The 23,822-nt window shown below is 50.3% G+C and overlaps 1 protein-coding gene across 3 annotated transcripts in view; it reads right to left on the bottom strand.

Annotated features, from left to right (window-relative positions):
* The window catches only part of ppfia4 (PTPRF interacting protein alpha 4), a 64,326-nt gene extending 52,525 nt beyond the window's left edge, over positions 1–11,801 (bottom strand). For all 3 annotated transcript variants that reach the window (XM_061218596.1, XM_061218597.1, XM_061218599.1), the window contains exon 1: positions 11,568–11,801. In XM_061218596.1, coding sequence (XP_061074580.1) covers positions 11,568–11,633 — 66 coding nt within the window. In that variant the 5' untranslated portion in view covers positions 11,634–11,801. The remainder of the gene's footprint in view (positions 1–11,567) is intronic.
* Between the last annotated feature and the right edge of the window lie 12,021 nt (positions 11,802–23,822).

The raw sequence follows: 23,822 nt of genomic DNA, 5'->3' as shown, positions 1-23,822 counted from the left end.
CTCCCTCGCTCTGTCTCCCCCTCCCCCCCCCTCTCTCCCTCTATCCTCTCTCTCTCTCTCCCTCTCTCTTCTTCTCTCTCCCGTTCTCTCTCCCTCTCTCTATCCTCTCTCTCTCTCTCTCTCCCTCTCTCTTCTTCTCTCTCCCGTTCTCTCCCCCTCCCTCTCCCTCCCTCTATCCTCTCTCTCTCCCTCTCTCTTCTTCTCTCTCCCGTTCTCTCTCCCTCTCTCTCTATCCTCTCTCCCTCTCTCTCTCCCTCTTAAACTAAAAACCGAACACTTCGGCAGTTCCCCACGCCGCCGCGGGCAGATGAGAGTGCGAGGGCAGAGATCCCAGCCCGGGGCTCTGGCAGAGAGGCCTGGCGTGTAAAGGTCTAAATTCAATTACTCAAAGCGGCTACGCGCGCGCCAATGACCAGATCCCATCAAACAGCTTAATGAAAATCCCCCCAGAGGGGCCCACGGCCAGAGCAGCTGGCTTCAAAGGGCCAGGGAGCTCGCCTCGAAATATGCAACTGTGATGCCACAATTAAAAATGAGCGAAAATTATTACATTTACTTTTCAATCCCAGACTGAAATGACACGATGTGTTCACTGAATTTAGGGCCATATTGTTCAGGCGTTGTGTACGACCACTGTAGAACAACACTGCCTACCTGTTCAAACCAGCGTGTAAACAACAGTTTATCTGCCAATGTTTTAGTCTACAAAAAGAGCGAGGTTTCAGTCAGCCGCACGTTGGGCGATGACGCGTTTGGGGTGGTTTCTCCTGGCTCCATGCTCAAGGTCGTCTGGCGGACAGCACGGCTTCATACCACTGCATTATTCAACACATTTCAGGACATATTGTGCGCCGGTGTTTGAGTAGTGATCTGAGGAAAGCTCTAGTGACACACGCACTCAGGAGGGCAGATGGATGACATCAGAGAGGGGGATTGGATAGCCTGCACGCTCATGACCGGGCTCCACAGACCGCTGATCTGCAGAGGGGGAGAGCAGGAAGAGGATCAGCCGGTGTCACAGCATCGCCCCCAGAGACCCCTCTCTGCGGCCGGGCGGGGCGGGGCGGGGGGAACACAGGACTCCTCCCTCCAGCTCTCCCCCAGACCTGGGGTTACGGAGAGAAAGCGACGCGGGGGATTGACGGGTCTCGATGAGGAGGGTTACAGAGTGAAAGTGACGTGGTGGAGAGACGGGTCTCGATGAGGATTGGTCGACAGCGCGGTCCGAGTCCGTTCCAGCCGGGCCCAGAGTTCTGCCCGTCTCCCTGACCGGAAACAGAACCCAAGGAGACAGGGCTCATGCCAGCTCTCCTCAGATCCGTCCGGATGCTGCTTGTGTAGCGGATCGCATCTTAGCATGATTCCAGAAACAAAACAGCCTGAGAGGCAGGCCACAGGCCTTACCCCAGTTAACACCCCCAGCGCTATGGACTCTGCTCCCGCTTAAACCAACTGACCACCAGCGCTATGGACTCTGCTCCCGCTTAAACCAACTGACCCCCAGCGCTATGGACTCTGCTCCCGCTTAAACCAACTGACCACCAGCGCTATGGACTCTGCTCCTGCTTCAACCAACTGACCACCAGCGCTATGGACTCTGCTCCTGCTTAAACCAACTGACCCCCAGCGCTATGGACTCTGCTCCCGCTTAAACCAACTGACCACCAGCGCTATGGACTCTGCTCCTGCTTAAACCAACTGACCACCAGCGCTATGGACTCTGCTCCTGCTTAAACCAACTGACCGCCAGCGCTATGGACTCTGCTCCTGCTTAAACCAACTGACCACCAGCGCTATGGACTCTGCTCCTGCTTAAACCAACTGACCGCCAGCGCTATGGACTCTGCTCCTGCTTAAACCAACTGACCGCCAGCGCTATGGACTCTGCTCCTGCTTAAACCAACTGACCGCCAGCGCTATGGACTCTGCTCCTGCTTAAACCAACTGACCCCCAGCGCTATGGACTCTGCTCCTGCTTAAACCAACTGACCCCCAGCGCTATGGACTCTGCTCCTGCTTAAACCAACTGACCACCAGCGCTATGGACTCTGCTCCCGCTTAAACCAACTGACCACCAGCGCTATGGACTCTGCTCCTGCTTAAACCAACTGACCGCCAGCGCTATGGACTCTGCTCCTGCTTAAACCAACGGCAATACTGCCAGACACATTCCAGCACAAATACATCCTCCAGTTTGTCTGACTGCGTTTTATTTCGTTTTATTTCCTTATTAACTTCCTTATTCCTTATGTCCTTATTTATTTCTTTATTAACCTTATTAGCAATCCAGACCTTCCCCAGAGAAAGGCTTAATTAGCCGATCACAGACTCACCGATTTCCCCAGTCACATGGGCTGTAGAAAAGGCTTAATTAGCCGATCACAGACTCACCGATTTCCCCAGTCACATGGGCTGTAGAAAAGGCTTAATTAGCCGATCACAGACTCACAGACCACACAATTAGCACATGGGCTGTAGAAAAGGCTTAATTAGCCGATCACAGACTCACAGATCATCAAGATCAGTCTCCTCAGCACCAGTCAGGTGTAATGTTTCTCCTGCTTTTTGTGTTTTATAAAACGAGCGGAAGGCACGTCTCTGACGGCTCACCCAGGGGCTGATGGGAAGGTCGCCGTGTTAGAGACAGGGGCCAGGCTGTTTCACCTGACTCACGGCTCAGAGACTCTGTGTGCCCTGGGGTCTCATGCGCTCAGTCACATGCTCACACCACCCTCTCACCCACATCTAATCATACAGAGAACACAGAACACAGAGAACACAAAGAACACAGAGAACACAGAGAACACAGAGAACACAGAGAACACAGAGAACACAGCGCTGTGTACCAACCCAAACACGTGTATGTCCGAGTGAGCAAGACACCTGACCCAATAGCTCCCGACAAGCTGGCTGGTACCTGGCATGGCAGCCTTTCACCAGTGGTGTGTGTGTGTGTGTGTGTGTGCGTGTGTGTGTGTGCATGAGTGTGTGCGTGTGTGTGTGCGTGAGTGTGTGCGTGAGTGCGAATCAACTGAGAGGCATCAACTGCATAAGTGCTTTGGATAAACGTGCTACATAAATGCAGACCAAATACCATACACAATGTTATTTTGTATGCACACACACTCACACTCACACACAAACACGCATGCATGCACACACACACACACACACACACACACACACACACTCTATCGGATAAGAGCGTCTGCTAAATGCTTTGTAATGTAACGTAATGTTTTTTCCCGGTAATTCGGATGAGAAATTCCAGCCCGGCGCGGTGTTCCAGCTCGGTGAACTGAAATGTAAACACACAGCGTTCCGGACGCCTCAGCGCTCCGAGGGGAGAGTGTGTCCCGTTTCCAGAGACGGCGATATCCAGTGGCGGTGGAGAGATTCCGCTCGATACGATGACTGGAAAACAGCGATGAAAAAGGAGGTAAATAAACAGAAACGCGGACGGGTTTGTAAAGCAGTGATCCAGGGACTGGGCCCGTCTGCCACAGGGACTACATGCGTACGGATACACGCACTGAGCACGCCAATAACCACACGTCACAACGGTGGTGTGCAGAAGAGCACCTCTGAACACACAACGCATCAAACCTCAAAGTGGACAGGCTACAGCAGCAGAAGACTTAATAAGTCTAAATAATAAGTCTAATAAAGTACCTAATAAAGTACTCACTGAGTGGATGAGCATGCTCCTTTGATAGGCGGATAGGCAGGGTTTACACTTTTGGGATCATTTAATTTTTTCCAGTACGCTAGAAAAGCTTAATCAAATATTTTGGTCGAGAACAAATGCTACTTGAACCCAGGTCTCTGTTGTTGCAGTGGGTTCTGTGTTGTTGCAGTGGGTTTGAAGGTCAATAACATTGACATATTATTATAATTAATAATAATAACTTTCAATGATTGGTGCTACCAAAGCAGCAATAATAAACCAATCAAACACTTTGGCCCTCTCAGGAAAACACTTTATTTGGCTCAGTGTAATTACGCTCTGACTCAGCAAAGTGCTTTAACTGAGGTCCGTCCACCCCCCACCCCCCCACCCCCCCGCCCCCTCCTGAGGTCCCCCCCAGATCCGGTCCCCTCCCCATCTGAGACGCACATGCACCATCCGAAACGCTCCGACACGCCCACGTTACAGGCAGGAGGAGAACCTCTCCTCCCCCAGACTGATACTGAGACTGGCTTAATTAGCCGATCACAGACTCACAGATCATCAGGATCACGTTACAGGCAGGAGGAGAACCTCTCCTCCCCCAGAAAGAGACGGGTCCCCCAGACTGATACGAGTTCGGTCCAGGTCACCAGATGGTTCCGTCGAATGAGCAATGCATTGTGGGATTATGTAAGAGGAAGCCGATCCGATGCTCGAGCGACTCCGCCATTCCCGCTAAGAAACACAGACCGCAACATTCCCGCTAAGAAACACAGACCGCAACATTCCCGCTAAGAAACACAGACCGCAACATTCCCGCTAAGAAACACAGACCGCAACATTCCCGCTAAGAAACACAGACCGCAAAATTCCCGCTAAGAAACACAGACCGCAACATTCCCGCTAAGAAACACAGGCCGCAACATTCCCGCTAAGAAACACAGACTTCAACATTCCCGCTACGAAACACACAGACTCTGCCATTCCCACTAAGAAACACAGACTGCAACATTCCCGCTACGAAACACACAGACTCTGCCATTCCTGCTAAGAAACACACAGACTGCAACATTCGCACTAAGAAACACAGACTCCGCCAGTCATTACATTACATTAATGGCATTTGGCAGATGCTCATATCCAGAGTGATGTACAGTTGATTAGACTAAGCAGGAGACAATCCTCCCCTGGAGCAATGCAGGGTTAAGGGGTCCAACGGCTGTGCGGATCTTATTGCGGCTACTCCAGGATTAGAACCACCGACCGTGCATGTCCCAGTCATGTACCTTAGCCACTATGCTACAGGCCTTAACCACTACGCTACAGGCCTTAACCACTACGCTACAGGCCTTAACCACTACGCTACAGGCCCCACTATGCTACAGGCCTTAACCACTACGCTACAGGCCTTAACCACTATGCTACAGGCCCCACTACGCTACAGGCCTTAACCGCTACGCTACAGGCCTTAACCACTACGCTACAGGCCTTAACCACTACGCTACAGGCCTTAACCGCTACGCTACAGGCCTTAACCACTACACTACAGGTCTTAACCACTACACTACAGGTCTTAACCACTACACTACAGGTCTTAACCACTACGCTACAGGCCTTAACCACTACGCTACAGGCCTTAACCACTACGCTACAGGCCTTAACCGCTACGCTACAGGCCTTAACCACTACACTACAGGTCTTAACCACTACACTACAGGTCTTAACCACTACGCTACAGGCCTTAACCACTACGCTACAGGCCTTAACCACTACGCTACAGGCCTTAACCGCTACGCTACAGGCCTTAACCACTACACTACAGGTCTTAACCACTACACTACAGGTCTTAACCACTACGCTACAGGCCTTAACCACTACGCTACAGGCCTTAACCACTACGCTACAGGCCTTAACCACTACGCTACAGGCCTTAACCACTACACTACAGGTCTTAACCACTACACTACAGGTCTTAACCACTACACTACAGGTCTTAACCACTACACTACAGGTCTTAACCACTACACTACAGGCCTTAACCGCTACGCTACAGGCCCCACTACGCTACAGGCCTTAACCGCTACGCTACAGGCCTTAACCACTATGCTACAGGCCTTAACCACTACGCTACAGGCCTTAACCACTACGCTACAGGCCTTAACCGCTACGCTACAGGCCCCACTACGCTACAGGCCTTAACCGCTACGCTACAGGCCTTAACCACTACGCTACAGGCCTTAACCACTACGCTACAGGCCTTAACCACTACGCTACAGGCCTTAACCACTACGCTACAGACCCCACTACGCTACAGGCCTTAACCACTACGCTACAGGCCTTAACCACTACGCTACAGGCCTTAACCGCTACGCTACAGCGCCATTCCCATTAAGATACACAGACTGCAACATTCCTGCTAAGAAACACAGACTGTGGCATTCCTACTAACAAGCACTCAGACTGCACCTGGCCATGTATAACTCCTTTTAAGAAGAAATTAATTGGATTAGTAAAAAAATAATAATAATAGTTCTCTGTAAAAGTTAAGCATTTCAAAATACAGCAGAAATGTCATAAATTACTGTAGATAAATAATGAAATAAATTCCTATAAGAAAAGTTTGAAATGTATCAACCCATTACTGCAATTAGCAGGGAGGAGAAGATATTCTGTTGTGAGAAAAAAATAAAGTAAAATGTCATAAAGTTTTAAAAAACTGGTGGCATACGTGATTACCAGTGACAAACTGACACCGATCAGGGTGGTGAACTGTCACCACGGTTACAGGGCAGACACCTTGAGCTCTGAACAAGTGCAGTGACTGCTGCTCGCTCGCCTCCCGTAGCAATTAGGCGAGATTAATCAGCGCTCACGGCTCCTGTGAATACATCTGCCAGCTCACAAACACCTCATTACTGAGGTCCAGTCTGGCAGTGTGTGTGCGTGTGCGTGTGTGTGTGTGTGTGTGTGTGTGTGTGTGTGTGTGTGTGTGTGTGTGTGGCAGCACTCCCTGCCATCTACCCACAATCCCCTGGTACGGCACGGAGAACACACAACCCAAACGACATGCCAGTTTATGTCACAGACGTGATCCCAAACACACAGCCGATATGTGACACACCTGTGAAGATCAAAGGCCAGATCTCAAACACACGCCTTCCGATATGACAGGCCCGTATTCTTCAAAGGCCTGATCGAAAACACACAGCCTAAACATGAGACACACCTCTAAGCTTCAGAGAAACACACAGCCTGAACATGACACACACCTCTAAGCTTCAGAGAAACACACAGCCTGAACATGACACACACCTCTAAGCTTCAGAGAAACACACAGCCTGAACATGACACACACCTCTAAGCTTCAGAGAAACACACAGCCTGAACATGACACACACCTCTAAGCTTCAGAGAAACACACAGCCTGAACATGACACACACCTCTAAGCTTCAGAGAAACACACAGCCTGAACATGACACACACCTCTAAGCTTCAGAGAAACACACAGCCTGAACATGACACACACCAGTACACATCAGAGGTCTGTTCTGGAACACACCATCCACACATGACACGCACCAGGATAAATGCTTATTATACACAGACGCTGGGGCAAAACTGAACTATCAAATACATTTTAATATGTGACTAAGGGATCACTAATCCATAATATGGTCAGAATAATATCTCTGTAGCAAAACCCAATAGCCCTACATCAGGAATAATGAACTGGGGCCCTGGTGTGTGTGTGTGTGTGTGTGTGTGTGTGTGTGTATATATGTGTGCGTGTGTGAGTGTGAAAGTGTGAGTGTATGTTTGTGTGAGTGTGTGTGTGTGTGAGTGAGTGTGTATGTGTGTGTGTATGTGTGCGAGTGAGTGTGTATGTGTATGAGTGTGTGTGTGTGCGTGTGTGTGAGTGTGAAAGTGTGAGTGTGTGTGTATGTTTGTGTGAGTGTGTGTGTGTATGTGTGCGAGTGAGTGTGTATGTGTATGAGTGTGTGTGTGTGCGTGTGTGTGAGTGTGTGAGTGTGTGAGTGTGAAAGTGTGAGTGTGTGTGTATGTTTGTGTGAGTGTGTGTGTGTATGTGTGCGAGTGAGTGTGTATGAGTGTGTGTGTATGTTTGTGAGAGTGTGTGTATGTTTGTGTGTACATGTGTGTATGTGTGTGTGTATGTGGGCTAGTGTGTGTATGAGTGTGTGTGTATGTTTGTGTGAGTGTGTGTGTGTACGTGTGCGAGTGAGTGTGTATGTGTGAGTGTGTGTATATGTTTGTGTGAGTGTGTGTATGTTTGTGTGAGTGTGCGTATGTTTGTGTGAGTGTGCGTATGTTTGTGTGAGTGTGTGTGAGTGTGTGTATGTTTGTGTGTGTGTGTATATGTGTGTGTGTGTGTGTGTGTGTGAGTGTGAAAGTGTGAGTGTGTGTGCATGTTTGTGTGAGTGTGTGTGTGCGTGTGTGTGTGTGTGTATGTTTGTGTGAGTGTGTGTGTGTGTGTATGTTTGTGTGAGTGTGTGTGAGTGTGTATGAGTGTGTGTGAACACACCTGACTCCCAGGTAAAGGGAGGGTGAACACACCTGACTCCCAGGTAAAGGGAGGGTGAACACACCTCACTCCCAGGTAAAGGAGGGTGGAACACTGGAGAACTGTGAGCTGCTGACCCTGCTCTACACTATTCCAGGAATAATTTGACGCCGTTCTCCTTCCCACCTGAAGGTGAGTGAATGCAAATCTGTGATTAAAGTCATTATAAGAAGGGGAACAAGGGGGTTTCATTATTTAAACATTTAATCTCTGGAGCATGAGAGCATTTGAATGTCAGGTTTATCTATAGATCAAATTCTCCTTGAATTAGCACGTACAAGTCAAGTTACATGTAGAAAATGTTCAGCAAAATGTTCAAAAATAATTGTGAAATCAGGTGGTGTCTTTAATGTTAGAGAACCTGCAGACCCACTGGCCCCGGGGACCCTGCAGGAGGGACAGCCCTTCGGCGGTCTCTGAGGGGAACAGACCCCTGCAGGCCGGTGGGGCTGAAACGCACTCCTGCACCCTCATACTGCACTGTGCAGACGGTCATCCATACTCCAGCACCCTCATACTGCACTGTGCAGACGGTCATCCATACTCCAGCACCCTCATACTGCACTGTGCAGACGGTCATCCATACTCCTGCACCCTCATACTGCACTGTGCAGACGGTCATCCATACTCCTGCACCCTCATACTGCACTGTGCAGACGGTCATCCATACTCCTGCACCCTCATACTGCACTGTGCAGACGGTCACCTCCATACTCCTGCACAATCGGCAACCAGATCATGCTGCTGCAGCAGAGACGTCTTACATATGCGACGGTTAGCACACTGGGGGGAGTGAGTGAGTGAGTGAGTGAGTGAGTGTGTGTTTGAGTGTGTGAATGAGTGTGTGAGTGAGTGTGAGTGTGTGTGTGAGTGTGTGAATGAGTGAGTGAGTGAGTGTGTGTGTGAGTGTGTGAATGAGTGAGTGAGTGTGTGAGAGAGTGAGTCTACAAACATCCGCAAACCATCCAAACCTTACATCCTCAAATGTCCAAACGTTAACCTCAAACTTTACATCCTCAAATGTCCAAACATTAACCTCAAATTTTATATCCTCAAACGTCCAAACGTCAACCTCAAACTTTACAAACATCCTCAAACGTTAACCTCAGACGTTACAAACATCCTCAAAAGTCCAAATGTCAACCTCAAACTTTACATCCTCAAATGTCCAAACTTTAACCTCAAACGTCATATTGTCACACGTCCAAACGTTCACCTCCAACATTACAAACATCCATAAATGTTAACCTCAAATGTTACAAACATCCTCAAAAGTCCAAGCGTCAACCTCAAACGGTACAAACATCCTCAAACTTTACAAACGTTAACCTCAAACATCCAAACGTTAACCTCAAACATTACAAATGTCCTCAAAAGTCCAAACGTCAACCTCAAACGTCACAAACATCACACTGCTTCAGCGCCTGCTGCTGTGTACTCCACACACTGCTTGTTGAAAACGCACAAAGGACTGTTCAAATTGCACAATTAACAGCAAAACCCAATATCAGGTTAGGTGTGCTCCTGCCGTTGTCCTTGACCGAGGCGCTGGCCTCAGAGCTGGAGCTGGTCCCTGGGAGCTGCACTGTGGTGCCCACTGCTCCTGAGTAACTGGGATGGGTCACATGCAGAGGACACATTACCCCACGGGGTTCAATAAAGTAAACATAAAGTAAACATAAATCTTAAGAACATTCTGGTTGGGCAAACTGTAGTGCCGATAAGAAGCTTCCTCTTGGCTATCCAAGCAGTGCTCTGGATGGCTGACCACACAACTTAAGGAGAGGTTTTTCCCAGAGAACTTTCAAACAAGTTTCCATTCGTGTTCCAGTCATCAGCATGTTCATGTCACATTAAAACATGAAAATAATAATAACTGAATCAGGTTTTCTAAAAGCAACCGACAAGGCACTTGACTACTGACTCCTTCCAGGTCGATCTAGTATGTAGGCGAGGAACTTCAAACTGTCATCAGACGAGCCGTGTGCAGCCAAGCACACAGAAGCAGCAGGCTCGGATAAATCCAGGACGAATTAAAGAAGTTCCCAAACACAGCTCAATTTGTCTCCCTCGCCCGGATCCGGGCTGCCTCATCCCGAAATAGCTCCCGATTCATGTTTTATTCTTCAGCTCTCCGCTCTGCCACTGAACAGTGACAACAGAACAACAGCGGCTTTCAGAACTACGCTGAGAGGAAGAGGAAGGAAGAGGAAGTCAGAAAAGTGCCGCAGTGAGCAGAGAGTTGACAGGCTGTGCCGAGCACTTTACCTGAGACCGAGCACTTTACCTGAGACCTAGCACTTTACCACTCTGCAGACCACTCTCACACTCACTCACATACTCACACATACTCACACATACTCACACTGACACACACTGACACACACTGACACACACACACTCACACACACACACATACTCTCACATACTCACACATACTCACACATACTCACACTGACACACACACACTCACACACACACACATACTCTCACACACACACACAGACTCACAGACTCACACATACTCACACACTCATACACACACACACATACACACACGCGCACACACACGCACACACACGCACACACACGCACACACACACACGCAGGCCTACCTTGAACATGTCAGACCCGTGCCGAGCTCAGCCCTGCAGAGGGACCTCAGGCTCAGTCCCGGGTGGATGTAGCGCGCATCGCTAACACGCTAACACGTCCGGGAGGGCGCGCCCAGAGACGCCAGCGTCTCGCTCCATTTTAAAGTTCCGCTGAGACGCGAGCTCTCCGCACCGTGCGTAGGAGGCGACGCCACAACCCCAGCATCCTGAACCGAGACCGAGCGCCTGGCTGCCCTGCCCGAGACACACAGCACGCACTGCACCGCCAGAGCAGTGTCTCCCCCGTTTGTGCCTCGCTCAGCGAGAGAGAGAGAGAGAGAGCGCTAGTGCAGGGGTGAGAGGCACACACCCGCCCCCACGCAGGGCGATTATTAGCCGCTAAGTCCATTAGCACCTCAGACCCCCGGCCCTGCCACCCCCCCTCATACGTCACAGCCCCCAGGGGGGGCCCGACCTGAAAAAAAGTTTCATCCTCCAGGGCCACGTGCGCGGAGCGGCGCTGAAACGCGGGCGGCGGGCGAGGGCGGGTTCCAGAACATACCGTAACCCGAGCCGGCCGTAAACACAGCCCCAGCCTAAAAACAGCCCGAGACGGCGCAGAGGGGCGAGCTCCACGCAGACAGCCTGTCTGCGCTCCGTCCTGGGGAGCGCTACACGCTCCCACCCCCGCAGAACGGGCTGAAATCCCCCCCCCCCCGTTACCTGGTACATGTAGGTGTTGAAGTGGATCCCATTCTGCAGGTGTATTCTGACGGAGGTGGGGTTCATGGCGAGACACTCATATCCCAGATCAGCCTGGCTGGAACGCTAAACTCACCCTCCCCTCCTCCTCTTCCTCTGCAGCCGTGAGGAAGAGTCCCAGAGCGAGAGGAAGAGTATTTGCCCCACCCCTCGGGGGGGGGGGGTCACACAGAGCTACGGGGGTAAATTTAATCCAGAGCCCCCCGCCCCCTCTCCTAATGCCACCCAGACGACACTCAACTCTGCAGCTGGAGATACAGGAGCGAGTGGTGAGAGCGCTAACACGGCTAGCCCTGAGAGAGCGGGAGAGACGGAGGGAGGGAGAGAGAGAGAGAGAGAGAGGAGGGAAAAGTGAGTGAGGGGGTAAGAGTGGGGAGAGAGAGAATGAGTGAGGGAGAGGGGAGAGAGAGAGAAGAGAGGAGAATAATATAGACTTAGAGAGAGGTGAGAGTGAATGCTGGCATGGCTAACCAAGAGAGAGGGGGAGAGAGAAAGGGGGAGAGAGAAAAGAGGAGTCAATGAGAAGAAAGGTAGAAGAGAAAGAAAGTCAGGGAGAGAGCGAGAGAGAGTGAGAGAGAGAGAGAGAGAGAGAGAGAGAGAGAGAGAGAGAGAGCTTGTATTGTTTAGGGTCAGTGTGCTCATGATGACATCCCAGCTGTCCCACAGAGAGAGAGAGAGAGAGAGAGAGAGAGAGAGAGAGAGAGAGAGAGAGAGTCAATGGGGACTGGGCAGTCACATGACTCCCTGATTGACAGCAGGAGGTAGTGGACAGTAGTATGTCAGAGACTCAGCCTGCATTTGGCCTTTTTCCCCTCAAAGTGCATAAAGCCCACACTAATAAGCTGAGAGCAACAGTATCTATGCCCAACGGTTCACAGAGAGACGAATGGATGAAAGTTTCTGTTGCTGAAGCTGCATAATGATACACCCTTTGTTTTCAGACTTCTTCATACACAAGCCTCTATTAAACAAAGCCTCTATAAAGCTCATTCCCACAGAAGAAGAAAGCAGGAGACCGTGGCGGTATCTGTCAAAATCTCCTTCGGCTACGCCGCGTTTTGAGCTGAAAGACGCAAACTGTGTCACCGAAGCGCACGACAACACATTCGTGCACTCATTATTTCCCGCCGTTTCATCGCGATTATTATTCTCCATTCTGACCTATTTTAGCTCCAATCCCACAACAATCCGAGCCGCTCTCCCTCTCTACGAAGCCACCCCAACAACGCAGCATACGCGAAACGGCATAAATTAGGCGTGCCGTTCTGGCTCTCCCCCCTCTCACTGCTAAATATAGCGAGCGGCTCGACGCTTTATAATAATACAAATATAAAACTCGCGATTTCACAGCTTTAAATAAAGACGAGGGCCACAGCTGTTTGGAAGGTCAAAAACACGCGAGCTGTCACACGGATACGGTTACAGAAGAAGGAACAAGCTGGGCCGGCTCAATTGAAGCGTACTGCTCTGTGTGTGTGAGAGAATCGTCGGCCGAAACGTTTTTTTTTAATATATATTTTATTGACCCCCCCCTCCCCTCACCGGGAAGACGGTGCTCCACGCAGAAACGCTGTGAGCTGCTGGGATTGATGAATCCCGTTAGTTTAAGTGAGGAGGCGGGGAGATTAGTGGGTTAGTGGGGTGGTGTGGAGCGTAGCGGCGATGCTAACGGTTTGTTTATTTACTGATCCAGTCACCCGTCCCTTTGGATTAGACCACCTGTCACTGTAAACAGGGGAGGGAGGGAGGGGGAGGGGGGGTCATTCAGCTGACTGAGGGACATGGGGTTGTGTGTATGCATGTGTGTGTGAGTGTGTGTGTGTGTGTGTGTGTGTGTGTGGGGACAGACTGATACAAGCTGTGGCTGCTTTGTTGCAGCATCCAGCTTGCCCTCTGAGACACACACTACATGGCTAGCGTGTAACTGATGTGACATCCAGAGCTGGATGGACAACCACCATCTAAAGCTCAACCCAGGTAAGACTGAAATGATATTCATCCCTGCTAATACCTCTCCCCATCTGGATCTCTCCATTTCCCTCGGGGATACCACACTTACGCCATCACCCAGTGCAAGGAACCTCGGCGTGGTGATGGACAGCAGACTGTCCCTCTCCGAGAACATTGCGGCGGTGACCCGGTCTTGCAGGTTCTTCCTATACAACATACGGAGAATCCGCCCCTTTCTCACCCCCTACTCGACCCAGCTCCTGGTCCAAGCTATGGTTTTGTCCCGCCTGGACTACTGCAACTCCCTCTTGGCTGGCCTCCCAGCATCCGCCATCGGACCCCTCCAACTCATCCAGAATGCAGCAGCTCGTCTGGTCTTCAGCCTTCCCAAATACCCACACGTCACCCCCCTGCTTACTTCCCTCCACTGGCTGCCTGTCATGGCTCGCATCAAATTCAAAACATTGGTGCTAGCCTTCCAAGCAGTTAAAGGGTCTTCCCCAGCTTATCTACAAAAAATCATCAGACCCTACACCCCTGCCAGACCTCTTCGTTCAGCCTCCACAGGCCGCTTGGCACCTCCCCCTCTCCGAACCTCCACCTCACGCTCACGACTACTGTCTGTTCTGGCTCCACGGTGGTGGAATGAACTCCCCATTGAGGTCAGAACTGTAGAATCTCTCCCCACCTTCAAGCCAAACTGAAGATGCACCTCTTCAAGCAGCACCTCTCCCCATCCCTCCCTACCTCCCTGTGAACCTTAATTGTTGTCTTTGTGATTTACTTTGTGTATTGGTATTTTTAGTTGGCTAGGTAAGCAGTATTTGGATAGTTAGGTGCTTTGTTGTTTGTTTATTTGTTCGTTTAAAAAAATAAAATAAAATAAATTTAAAAAAGGCCCTGGTCCTTATCTTTGTTGTACAGGTAGCAGTTGAAATTGTACTTCCCTCTAGGGTCTTTCAGCGAACTTATCCCTGGTTATGGGTATGCACTTTGTTGTACGTCGCTCTGGATAAGAGCGTCTGCCAAATGCCATTAATGTAATGTAATGTAATGTGTGTGTGTGTGTGTGTGCGCGCGTGTGTGCGTATGTGTGTGTGTGTGTGTGCGCACGTGCGTGCGTGCGTGTGTGTGTGTATGTGTATGTGTGTGTGTGTGTGTGTGTGTGTGCGCGGGTGCGTGTGTGTGCGCGCGTGTGTGTGTGTGTGTTTGTTTGTATGTGCGCGCGCGTGCGTGCGTGCGTGCGTGCGCGCGCGTGTGTGTGTGTGTATGTGTGCGCGCGCGTGCGTGTGTGTGTGAGTGTGTATGTGTGCGCGCGCGTGCGTGTGTGTGTGTGTATGTATGTGTGTGCGTGCGTGTGAGTGTGTGTGTGTGTGTGTGTGCGTGCGTGTGTGTGTGCGTATGTGTGTGCGTGTATGTTTGTGTGTGTGTGTGTATGTGTGTGTGCGTGTGAGTGTGTGTGTGTGTGTGTGTGTGAATGTGCGCGTGCGTGTGAGTGTGTGTGTGTGAGTGTGTGTGTGTGTGTGTGTGTGTGCGTGTGTGCGAGTGTGTGTGTGTGCGTGTGTGTGTGTGTGAGTGTGTGAGTGAGTGTGCGTGTGTGTGTGTGTGTGTGTGTGAGTGTGTGTGAGTGTGTGTGTGAGTGTGTGTGTGTGTGTGTGTGTGCGCGAGTGTGCGAGTGTGTGTGTGTGTGTGTGCGTGTGCGAGTGTGTGTGTGTGCGTGTGTGTGTGTGTGAGTGTGTGAGTGAGTGTGCGTGTGTGTGCGTGTGTGTGCGTGTGTGTGTGAGTGTGTGTGAGTGTGTGTGTGAGTGTGTGTGTGTGTGTGTGTGTGTGTGTGTGTGCGCGAGTGTGCGAGTGTGTGTGTGTGCGTGTGCGTGTGTGTTGCTGTCGCGTGAGCCCCTCTCCTGCACTACACCACAGGGATCTGCAGGGGGCGCCACACAATCACACTGAACATAAATCAGCCACGCTCAGACACTGCCTGAGTCTGACGCCATGTTACAGCACTGCATTACAGGACAGTACAGAGGGAACGCTATGTGGGATACTATGTGGGATACTATGTGGGATACTATGTGGTATACTATGTGGGATACTATGTGGGATACTATGTGGGATACTATGTGGGATACTATGCTGGAATGAGTCTATTTACAGCAGGGCCTGCGTCATTCTTCAGGGAGCGGGGGTATAGATAGCACATACCCATGATGCACTGCTTCTGCGAAATGCCTGCTCTGTGGATCGCAGGTCCAAACATTTATCATCACTTCTCAGCATCAGACAGGAACATTACCTTTACATTGCTTCTACACACATACACACAGGCATACACACTGCGCACACACACGTAAATACATACACACACAAACTGCGCGCACACACATAAACACACACACACTGCGCACATACGCACACACTGCACACACACACACACACATACATACACTGCAGTCACACACATGTGCACTGCACACACACACACACACTGTGCACATACACACACTGCGCATACACACATACACTGCACACACGCACTGTGCACATACGCACACACACTCACACACACAGAGACACTGCACACACACACACACACAAATACCTTCTGCTCTCTTCTTCAACACCTCTGAAAAGCCTGTCCCAGTTGACCTTGGTTGTCAGGGAAACGGGAGTCAGAGAGAGAGGGTGAGTCTGTGCACAGTGGGAACGTGCCACTGCTCGGAAAGAAAGGCTGAGAAACAGGGCCGTGTCTCAACATAGGCCTTGTGTTACTAAACCAGCCCGCCAATGAGGTTAATACATCGCTCCATTTAAAAACAACACGAGCTGTAAAATGCTATTCTGCAGAACTGATCACACTGACGACATTGTCAGTGACATCAGTTGTTACTCCTTCAAATTGAACGTAATTCCTAACAACACACTGAAATTATGCACACCACGCATTGGCTTCCGAGTTTTAATGCTGGGCCTATATAACCAGTACGTAGTAGGATCAAACTGGGAGCTGGAGTCAATGCACTACAGTTAGGAGAAACTATTCCAGCAAATATCTGTCAGTAAATACAGCCGAGTGCATTCAGCCATGAATAATCACATAACATAATCACGAACCTTCTGGAACATTACGCAATGCGTGATGTGCGAAGCACTCAAGAGTCAACGGAACGCGATTTGCCCTGGATGTACACGCTAAACATTCGCTCTGCCAGAAGAAATCTCAGCTGCCACACGCGACGTGCTCACGTTCCCCCTCATTCGCAATGAAACTGGGGCCCCTTGTGGCCACAGAGTGAAAGTGCGCATTTCAGAGGAATCGAAGCGAACACAATGAGAAAGATTTCCTGAAGCAATACTGCCTTTGTGACCTCAATACAGCCTTAAAAAATGGGTAATTACATCATAACATGATTGCTTCTTCTTGCTCAGCTGTTGCCCACTTCCAGGGAGGGCGATAACGCTCGCAACATATAATCTTCCGAGCGATTCGGCCCATTTGCAGTTGTATTACCACCGCAGTGTTTGAAGCGCGTTTTATTTTCCGAGTGTGGAAAAGCGGAATATAAACTACAGCCTTCAGGGTGATTCTCGTTTCGATGTCAGTACACATTGTTTGCACCTTACAATTAGTGTTGTCGCGGAGGCAGAGGGGAAAAAGCAGCTGTAATGGGCGGCAGCACGAACCGTGCTAAAACGGGAGGGTAGAAATCCGTCAGACATGTCTCCGCATCGCTGCGAATTTAAACAGGAAAAAACGTAGCTGCGATATGTAGGCTACATTTTCATCAGAACGCCGAAGGAACAAGCAGACACATCTGCTCGGGGCGCGCTGGGTGTCAAGTCAGGCGGCAGCTAACGAATCGTGCCGCACCGCACCCAGGGATCTCTGGAAAGTGAAAATGACTCGACAGCTGGGAGCACGTGCCCGCCCGGTGTGGGGGAGGAGGTGCACGGCTGTGCCTGTCGGTGAGATCTCTCTGATACACAGAGAAACGTTACCCCACCCAAACCGACACCAGCTCTCCCCCACGCACAGGAGGGAAGCCATTTCAGTGGATGACACTGAAGTTACGCAAGACGCCTGCAAGCGATCCGTGCGTTACCCAATCAGCTACGGCCCTGTTCACGAGCATCCAATCAGTTACAGCCCTGTTCATGAGCATCCAATGAGCTACAGCCCTGTTCACGAGCATCCAATGAGCTACAGCCCTGTTTATGAGCATCCAATCAGCTACAGCCCTGTTTATGATCATCCAATCAGCTACAGCCCTGTTTATGAGCATCTAATCAGCTACAGCCCTGTTCATGAGGGTGTTACATTAGTCAGCGGGTGGTTACACCCACTGGCATCTCCCTATACATCACTGTCAGAGAGAACTGGCCCCAGCACCATATTTCACATCTATATTCCACAGAAGCTCTTATCCAGAGCGACTTCACAGATTAGTCTCCTTTACCTTCACTTCAGACAGCTGGAGATTACCCCAGAGCAGCTGGCTTAAAGACCACCCCCCAGTGCCACAGCCCGGAATCAACCCTGCAACCTCAGCTGCCTCCCAGTGCCACAGACCTGAATGGGGGTGTGTGGGGGTATTAGGGGCGTGTGTGGGGGTATTAGGGGGGTGTGGGGTATGAGCGGCGTGTGTGGGGGTATTAGGGGGGTGTGGGGTATGAGCGGCGTGTGGGGTATTAGGGGGGTTTGGGGTATGAGGGGCGTGTGTGGGGGTATTAGGGGGGTGTGGGGGGGTATCAGGGGTGTGTGTGGGGGTATTAGGGGGGTGTGGGGTATGAGGGGCGTGTGTGGGGGTATTGGAGGTGTGGGGTATGAGGGGCGTGTCTGGGGGTATTGGAGGTGTGTGGGGGGGTATCAGGGGTATGTGTGGGGTATTAGGGGGGTGTGGGGGTATTGGAGGTGTGTGGGGGGGTATCAGGGGTGTGTGTGGGGTATTAGGGGGGTGTGTGGCTCTGCTGCACGGTGCCCTAGAGCAGTAGGATCAGAGCTGGGGGGGTTCTGTGGCACCTGTCAGAGCAGAGTCATGCCCACACACACCATCTCTCAGACACACACACACACACACACACACACTCCCAGCTCTCTCTCTCGCGCACACATACACACACACATCCTTTCCTCATGTATTTTTCACCAGAACCACAGCACAGCTACGCTAACTGCCAATTAATATCCCCCCACCCCTTCCCATTAATTTAATGCTCCTTGTGAAATTCATGTGCGGATACTTACTGTGCAAAACTGCAGAGCTATGAAAAAACAATACAACAATTCAATTCTGAAAATACAGTTTCCATTTGGAAATGATCAATTCCATTAAAAAAAAATTGAATTCCACTTCAAAATCCGATCTATAGTTCTGCCATCAAGAATGTTGAAGAATGTGATGTCACCAGCTGCCACACCACAGCTGCCTCAGACACACACACACACACACACACACACACACGTATACACACCACACATGCATACAGACACACACCCACACACAGATATATGTATACACGCCACACATGCACACACACACACACACAAACACACACACACACACACACACACACGTATACACACCACACATGCATACAGACACGCACCCACACACAGATATATGTATACACGCCACACACGCACACACACACACACACACACACACAAACACCCCCGTGCACACACACACACACAGGAAGCAGCATGATTCATGCTGAAGTAAAGCTGTGCAGTAAATTGCTTGGCACTGAAGGATTAAAGCCGACACAGGCAGTAGAGATGGAGAGAACTCTGGAGAAAACACTCACACACACTCACACACACACTCCTTGTAAAACGAGTCCTTTTAAAAACAATTTTTTTTAAAAACATTTTGGGGCCACATAAGGCTGCCAGAAAGCACAATCCATAATTTGCAAAGGCCTTTTCTAATCTGCGAGTGGCCTTTCCTGATCTGCGAGTGGCCTTTTTGGATTACATGGCACCCCAGTGCACCAGCCACTTCTCAAACACACCATTTGAAAACGTGAGCTTGAATTACACAGCGGAAATAATATTGCATGAATAAGTCATTCCATCCTGTTGGCACCTCTGAGCTGCTGCAGTGGGGTGTGGCTCGATTACACCGTCCGGGGCAGCTGAAGGGGCAGGAGATGGATGACTTAAACGTGATCTTTAAAGACACTGCAGTTTTATCGAGTGTTATGCAGGGTGTTGTCAGTTGGTGGGGGGGGGGGGGGGGGGGGCAGAGTTGACAGACCCAGCAACACCCCCCCCCCAGTGAAAACATGCGGCCTCGTCAGTGGACAGTGGGCAGGTGTGTGGGGGTGTGGACTGCACCAAACATCCAGAGAGGGGAAGGGGGGGGGGAGGGGTAGCTGATGCACTCACAGTCACTCAGGTGACCTTGGCCCATCCAGCGCATACCAGACCAACACCGCTGGTTCAAGCCCCGGTGTAGCCACGATAAGAGCCGCACAGCCGCTGGGCCCTTGAGCAAGGCCCTTAACCCTGCATTGCTCCAGGGGAGGATTGTCAGGTGGTTAGAGAGTGCTGCGATGGGGGAAATCCCAAAGCAGCGCTGGAGCTGTTCGTTCAGTCAGACTTCAGGCCAGTGTGTGGTCCAGTGACTGGGCGTCGCAGGGACAGTGACTGACAGTGACGTTTGGTGTGGGCTCTGGGCGAGTGGAGCTCATTGTCAGGGGACAGCAGAGCGTTGGTGAACGCTGTGTGGTTCCAGTGGAGCTCAGTGTCGGGCGACAGTAGAGCGTTGGTGAACGTTGTGCGGTTCCAGTGGAGCGGTGCCGTCCCTGGACTGTGAGGGCTGGCCTTTCGGTCCGCCCGTCGCAGAACGCACAGGAACCCCTCGGCGGGCACCGCTCGGTGATAAAAGACCTTTTCAAAAGCGTTTTACAGAACGGCAGCACTGAAACAGCACATATGTAAAAAAAAAAAAAAAATGAACCCCTTACACAAACTAAACATTCAAACTAAATCAAGGAAACTTCCAGGAAGAGTCATGGGGATGTTTACACTGCTGTGCCTTGGCTTCGTAAATGACCTTCACTGGTGACTGCTGTGATAGTCACAGTAAAACACTGGTCAGACGCGTTCTACACAATAGCAATGCTGTACGTCATTGGCATCTGCACAATCAAGGTCTATCATCGCGAGTAAGGCCAAAGGAGGCCATTTGAATGGTACATCGTGGAGTCCGTTCTGTGACAATCATCCGAATCGATCTTTTTGCAGTCATTGCTCGGTCCCACCTTCGTAATCCCAGTGTGGGAATTACCCAGAATGCATTTTTAATTCTGATGCCACCCACCTGTCACGATCATACACGCTCTTTATGTAATTATGTAATTATGTAATTATGTAATTATGTGCAAGAGCCCGTGCCGCTGGGTGTTACCCCTGTTTGGGAGGCGCTGTGACGGATCCAGGACTGAGGGCAACACGAGCTGGCGCAGAACCTTAGAACCGGGAGGGTTCCGACACGGACAGGCTCGATCCACCAATGAGAGGCCATCGCTCTGAAGTGGCCCCTCCCCCGCGGTCATGGACTGGGAGAGCCAGCCTGTATACACACCCCCACCCCCCACCCCCCCCAACATTACATTTACATTTATTTATTCCGCAGACGCTTTTATCCAAAGTGAGGTACAATAAGTGCATTGGAAGGTGATCAGAACTACAGAACAGGTCGGATAAGGTAGAAACAAGACAGTTGTCTTCAGCCAGGAGCAGCAAGTCTACCTGAAGCACACCTGGAAAACGGGCCAGGTCAGTAGGACCCGACCACTCCAGACTGCCGCTGCATTGTAATACAGGCTCTGTTTGGCAAACACACACGTAGAAACTTTTGATAATTTGATTAATACTTCAGCTAATAGATCAAATTTGAAACACCTGCTGCAAGTTCTAATTGTGTCATTATATCTAATGTGAAGTTCTGTGTGATGTCTATATATGGTTTAATAGTGTTGTCTAATTGTACCTGTGATATGTTATATGATGGATAAATGTAGAAACAGTGTAAATATACCTACACGTAATGATTTTTAAACAACGATTTTAGGTATGCATGGGATCACCGTCTTGCTGGAATACCCAATCTCTCCAACTTCAATGTCTGGCCTGACCTTTGAACATTAGTCTCTAGAATTTCTTGAAATTTGGTGGAATCCATTCTTCCTTCCACTTGCACAATATTTCCTGTGCCCCCAGCTGCCACACAACCCCAAAGCATAATGGATTCACCTCTGTGCTTCACAGTTGGCAAGATGTTCTTCTCTACAAAGGGTTCACCCTTTTTTCTCCAAACATACCTTCTTTGGTGACGGCCAAAAAAGTTCAATTTAGTTTTCATCAGTCCAAAGCACATTGTTCCAAAAGGCTTCAGGCTTCTCAATGTTTTCTTTTGCACACTTCAGATGCTTTATTTTGTGTTGAAGCTGTTCTTTCTGTTCTGTTCTGTTCGTACTCGGCCATGTAGGTCTTTGTTGTTTAAAGTGCATTGTATTGTTGTCCTGTGAACAGCTAGGCCTGTGCTTGCTGCCAAAGTTCAGCCCTGGAATTATACCCTAATCATCTCAGTCTGGGCCTTAGTAATGATCTTTTTAAAAAGTAAAAAGAGTTTTAATCCAAAAGGGTTCCCAAACTTGCACATGGGGCCCTTTTCCTTCTTTATATCATTTATAAACAGTGATGAAAATAAAATGCAATCTTGCTTTAAAATGAGCAGAATGGTCTCATGTTTAACTGTACCATTTATAGTTCAGGTTTGCTTAATTGTAACAGACATTAAAACCCGACTGTATCACGCTCTTCAGTAAGATTGTATGGTACATTGATAAACTGAGGAGAAAGTAAAACCAATCAACACGCAATCAAACCAATCAACACGCTGCTCCGGTGTCAGGAGGCGTTGAGGGCCGGTTTCCTCAGTGAGTTTTACCGCCGAACAGCGTGGAGAAAGAGCCGGAACACGGAACGCTACAGGAACACAGAGCGCTACAGGAACACAGAGCGCTACAGGAACACAGAGCGCTACAGGAACACAGAACACTACAGGAACACAGAACTCTACAGGAACACAGAACTCTACAGGAACACAGAACTCTACAGGAACACAAAACGCTACAGGAACACAGAGCGCTACAGGAACACAGAGCGCTACAGGAACACGGAGCGCTACAGGAACACGGAGCGCTACAGGAACACGGAGCACTACAGGAACACGGAACACTACAGGAACACAACACTACAGGAACACAGAACACTACAGGAACACAGAACTCTACAGGAACACAGAACGCTACAGGAACACAGAACGCTACAGGAACACAGAGCGCTACAGGACCACAGAACGCTACAGGAACACGGAGCGCTACAGGAACACAGAGCGCTACAGGAACACGGAGCGCTACAGGAACACGGAGCGCTACAGGAACACGGAGCGCTACAGGAACACGGAGCGCTACAGGAACACGGAGCACTACAGGAACACGGAGCACTACAGGAACACGGAACACTACAGGAACACAGAACGCTACAGGAACACAGAACTCTACAGGAACACAGAACGCTACAGGAACACAGAACGCTACAGGAACACAGAGCGCTACAGGAACACAGAACGCTACAGGAACACGGAGCGCTACAGGAACACGGAGCGCTACAGGAACACGGAGCGCTACAGGAACACGGAGCGCTACAGGAACACGGAGCGCTACAGGAACACGGAGCGCTACAGGAACACGGAGCACTACAGGAACACGGAACACTACAGGAACACAGAACACTACAGGAACACAGAACGCTACAGGAACACAGAACGCTACAGGAACACAGAGCGCTACAGGAACACGGAGCGCTACAGGAACACGGAGCACTACAGGAACACAGAGCACTACAGGAACACAGAACACTACAGGAACACAGAACACTACAGGAACACGGAGCGCTACAGGGAGCGCTACAGGAACACAGAGCTACAGGAACACAGAGCGCTACAGGAACACAGAACACTACAGGAACAGGGAGCATGTGAAGCGTCGTGGAGGAGAGGCAGGCGGGGAGGAGAGGCAGGCAGGGAGGAGAGGCAGGTGGGGAGGAGAGTCAGGCGGGGAGGAGAGGCTTTTAAAAGCCAGATCTGCTCTCTACAGAAACCTATAATAAAGCTGTTTGAGTGGCATCGAGGAGGGAAGGCGAATTCCACCGCTCTTACAAACACGGCAGCTCAAACACGGCGGGCTTGAAGGCCA

Source organism: Conger conger, chromosome 14 (genome assembly GCF_963514075.1).
Source record: "Conger conger chromosome 14, fConCon1.1, whole genome shotgun sequence".
NCBI classification, from domain to species: Eukaryota; Metazoa; Chordata; class Actinopteri; order Anguilliformes; family Congridae; genus Conger; species Conger conger.
This window is presented reverse-complemented; position numbering and strand designations above follow the sequence as displayed.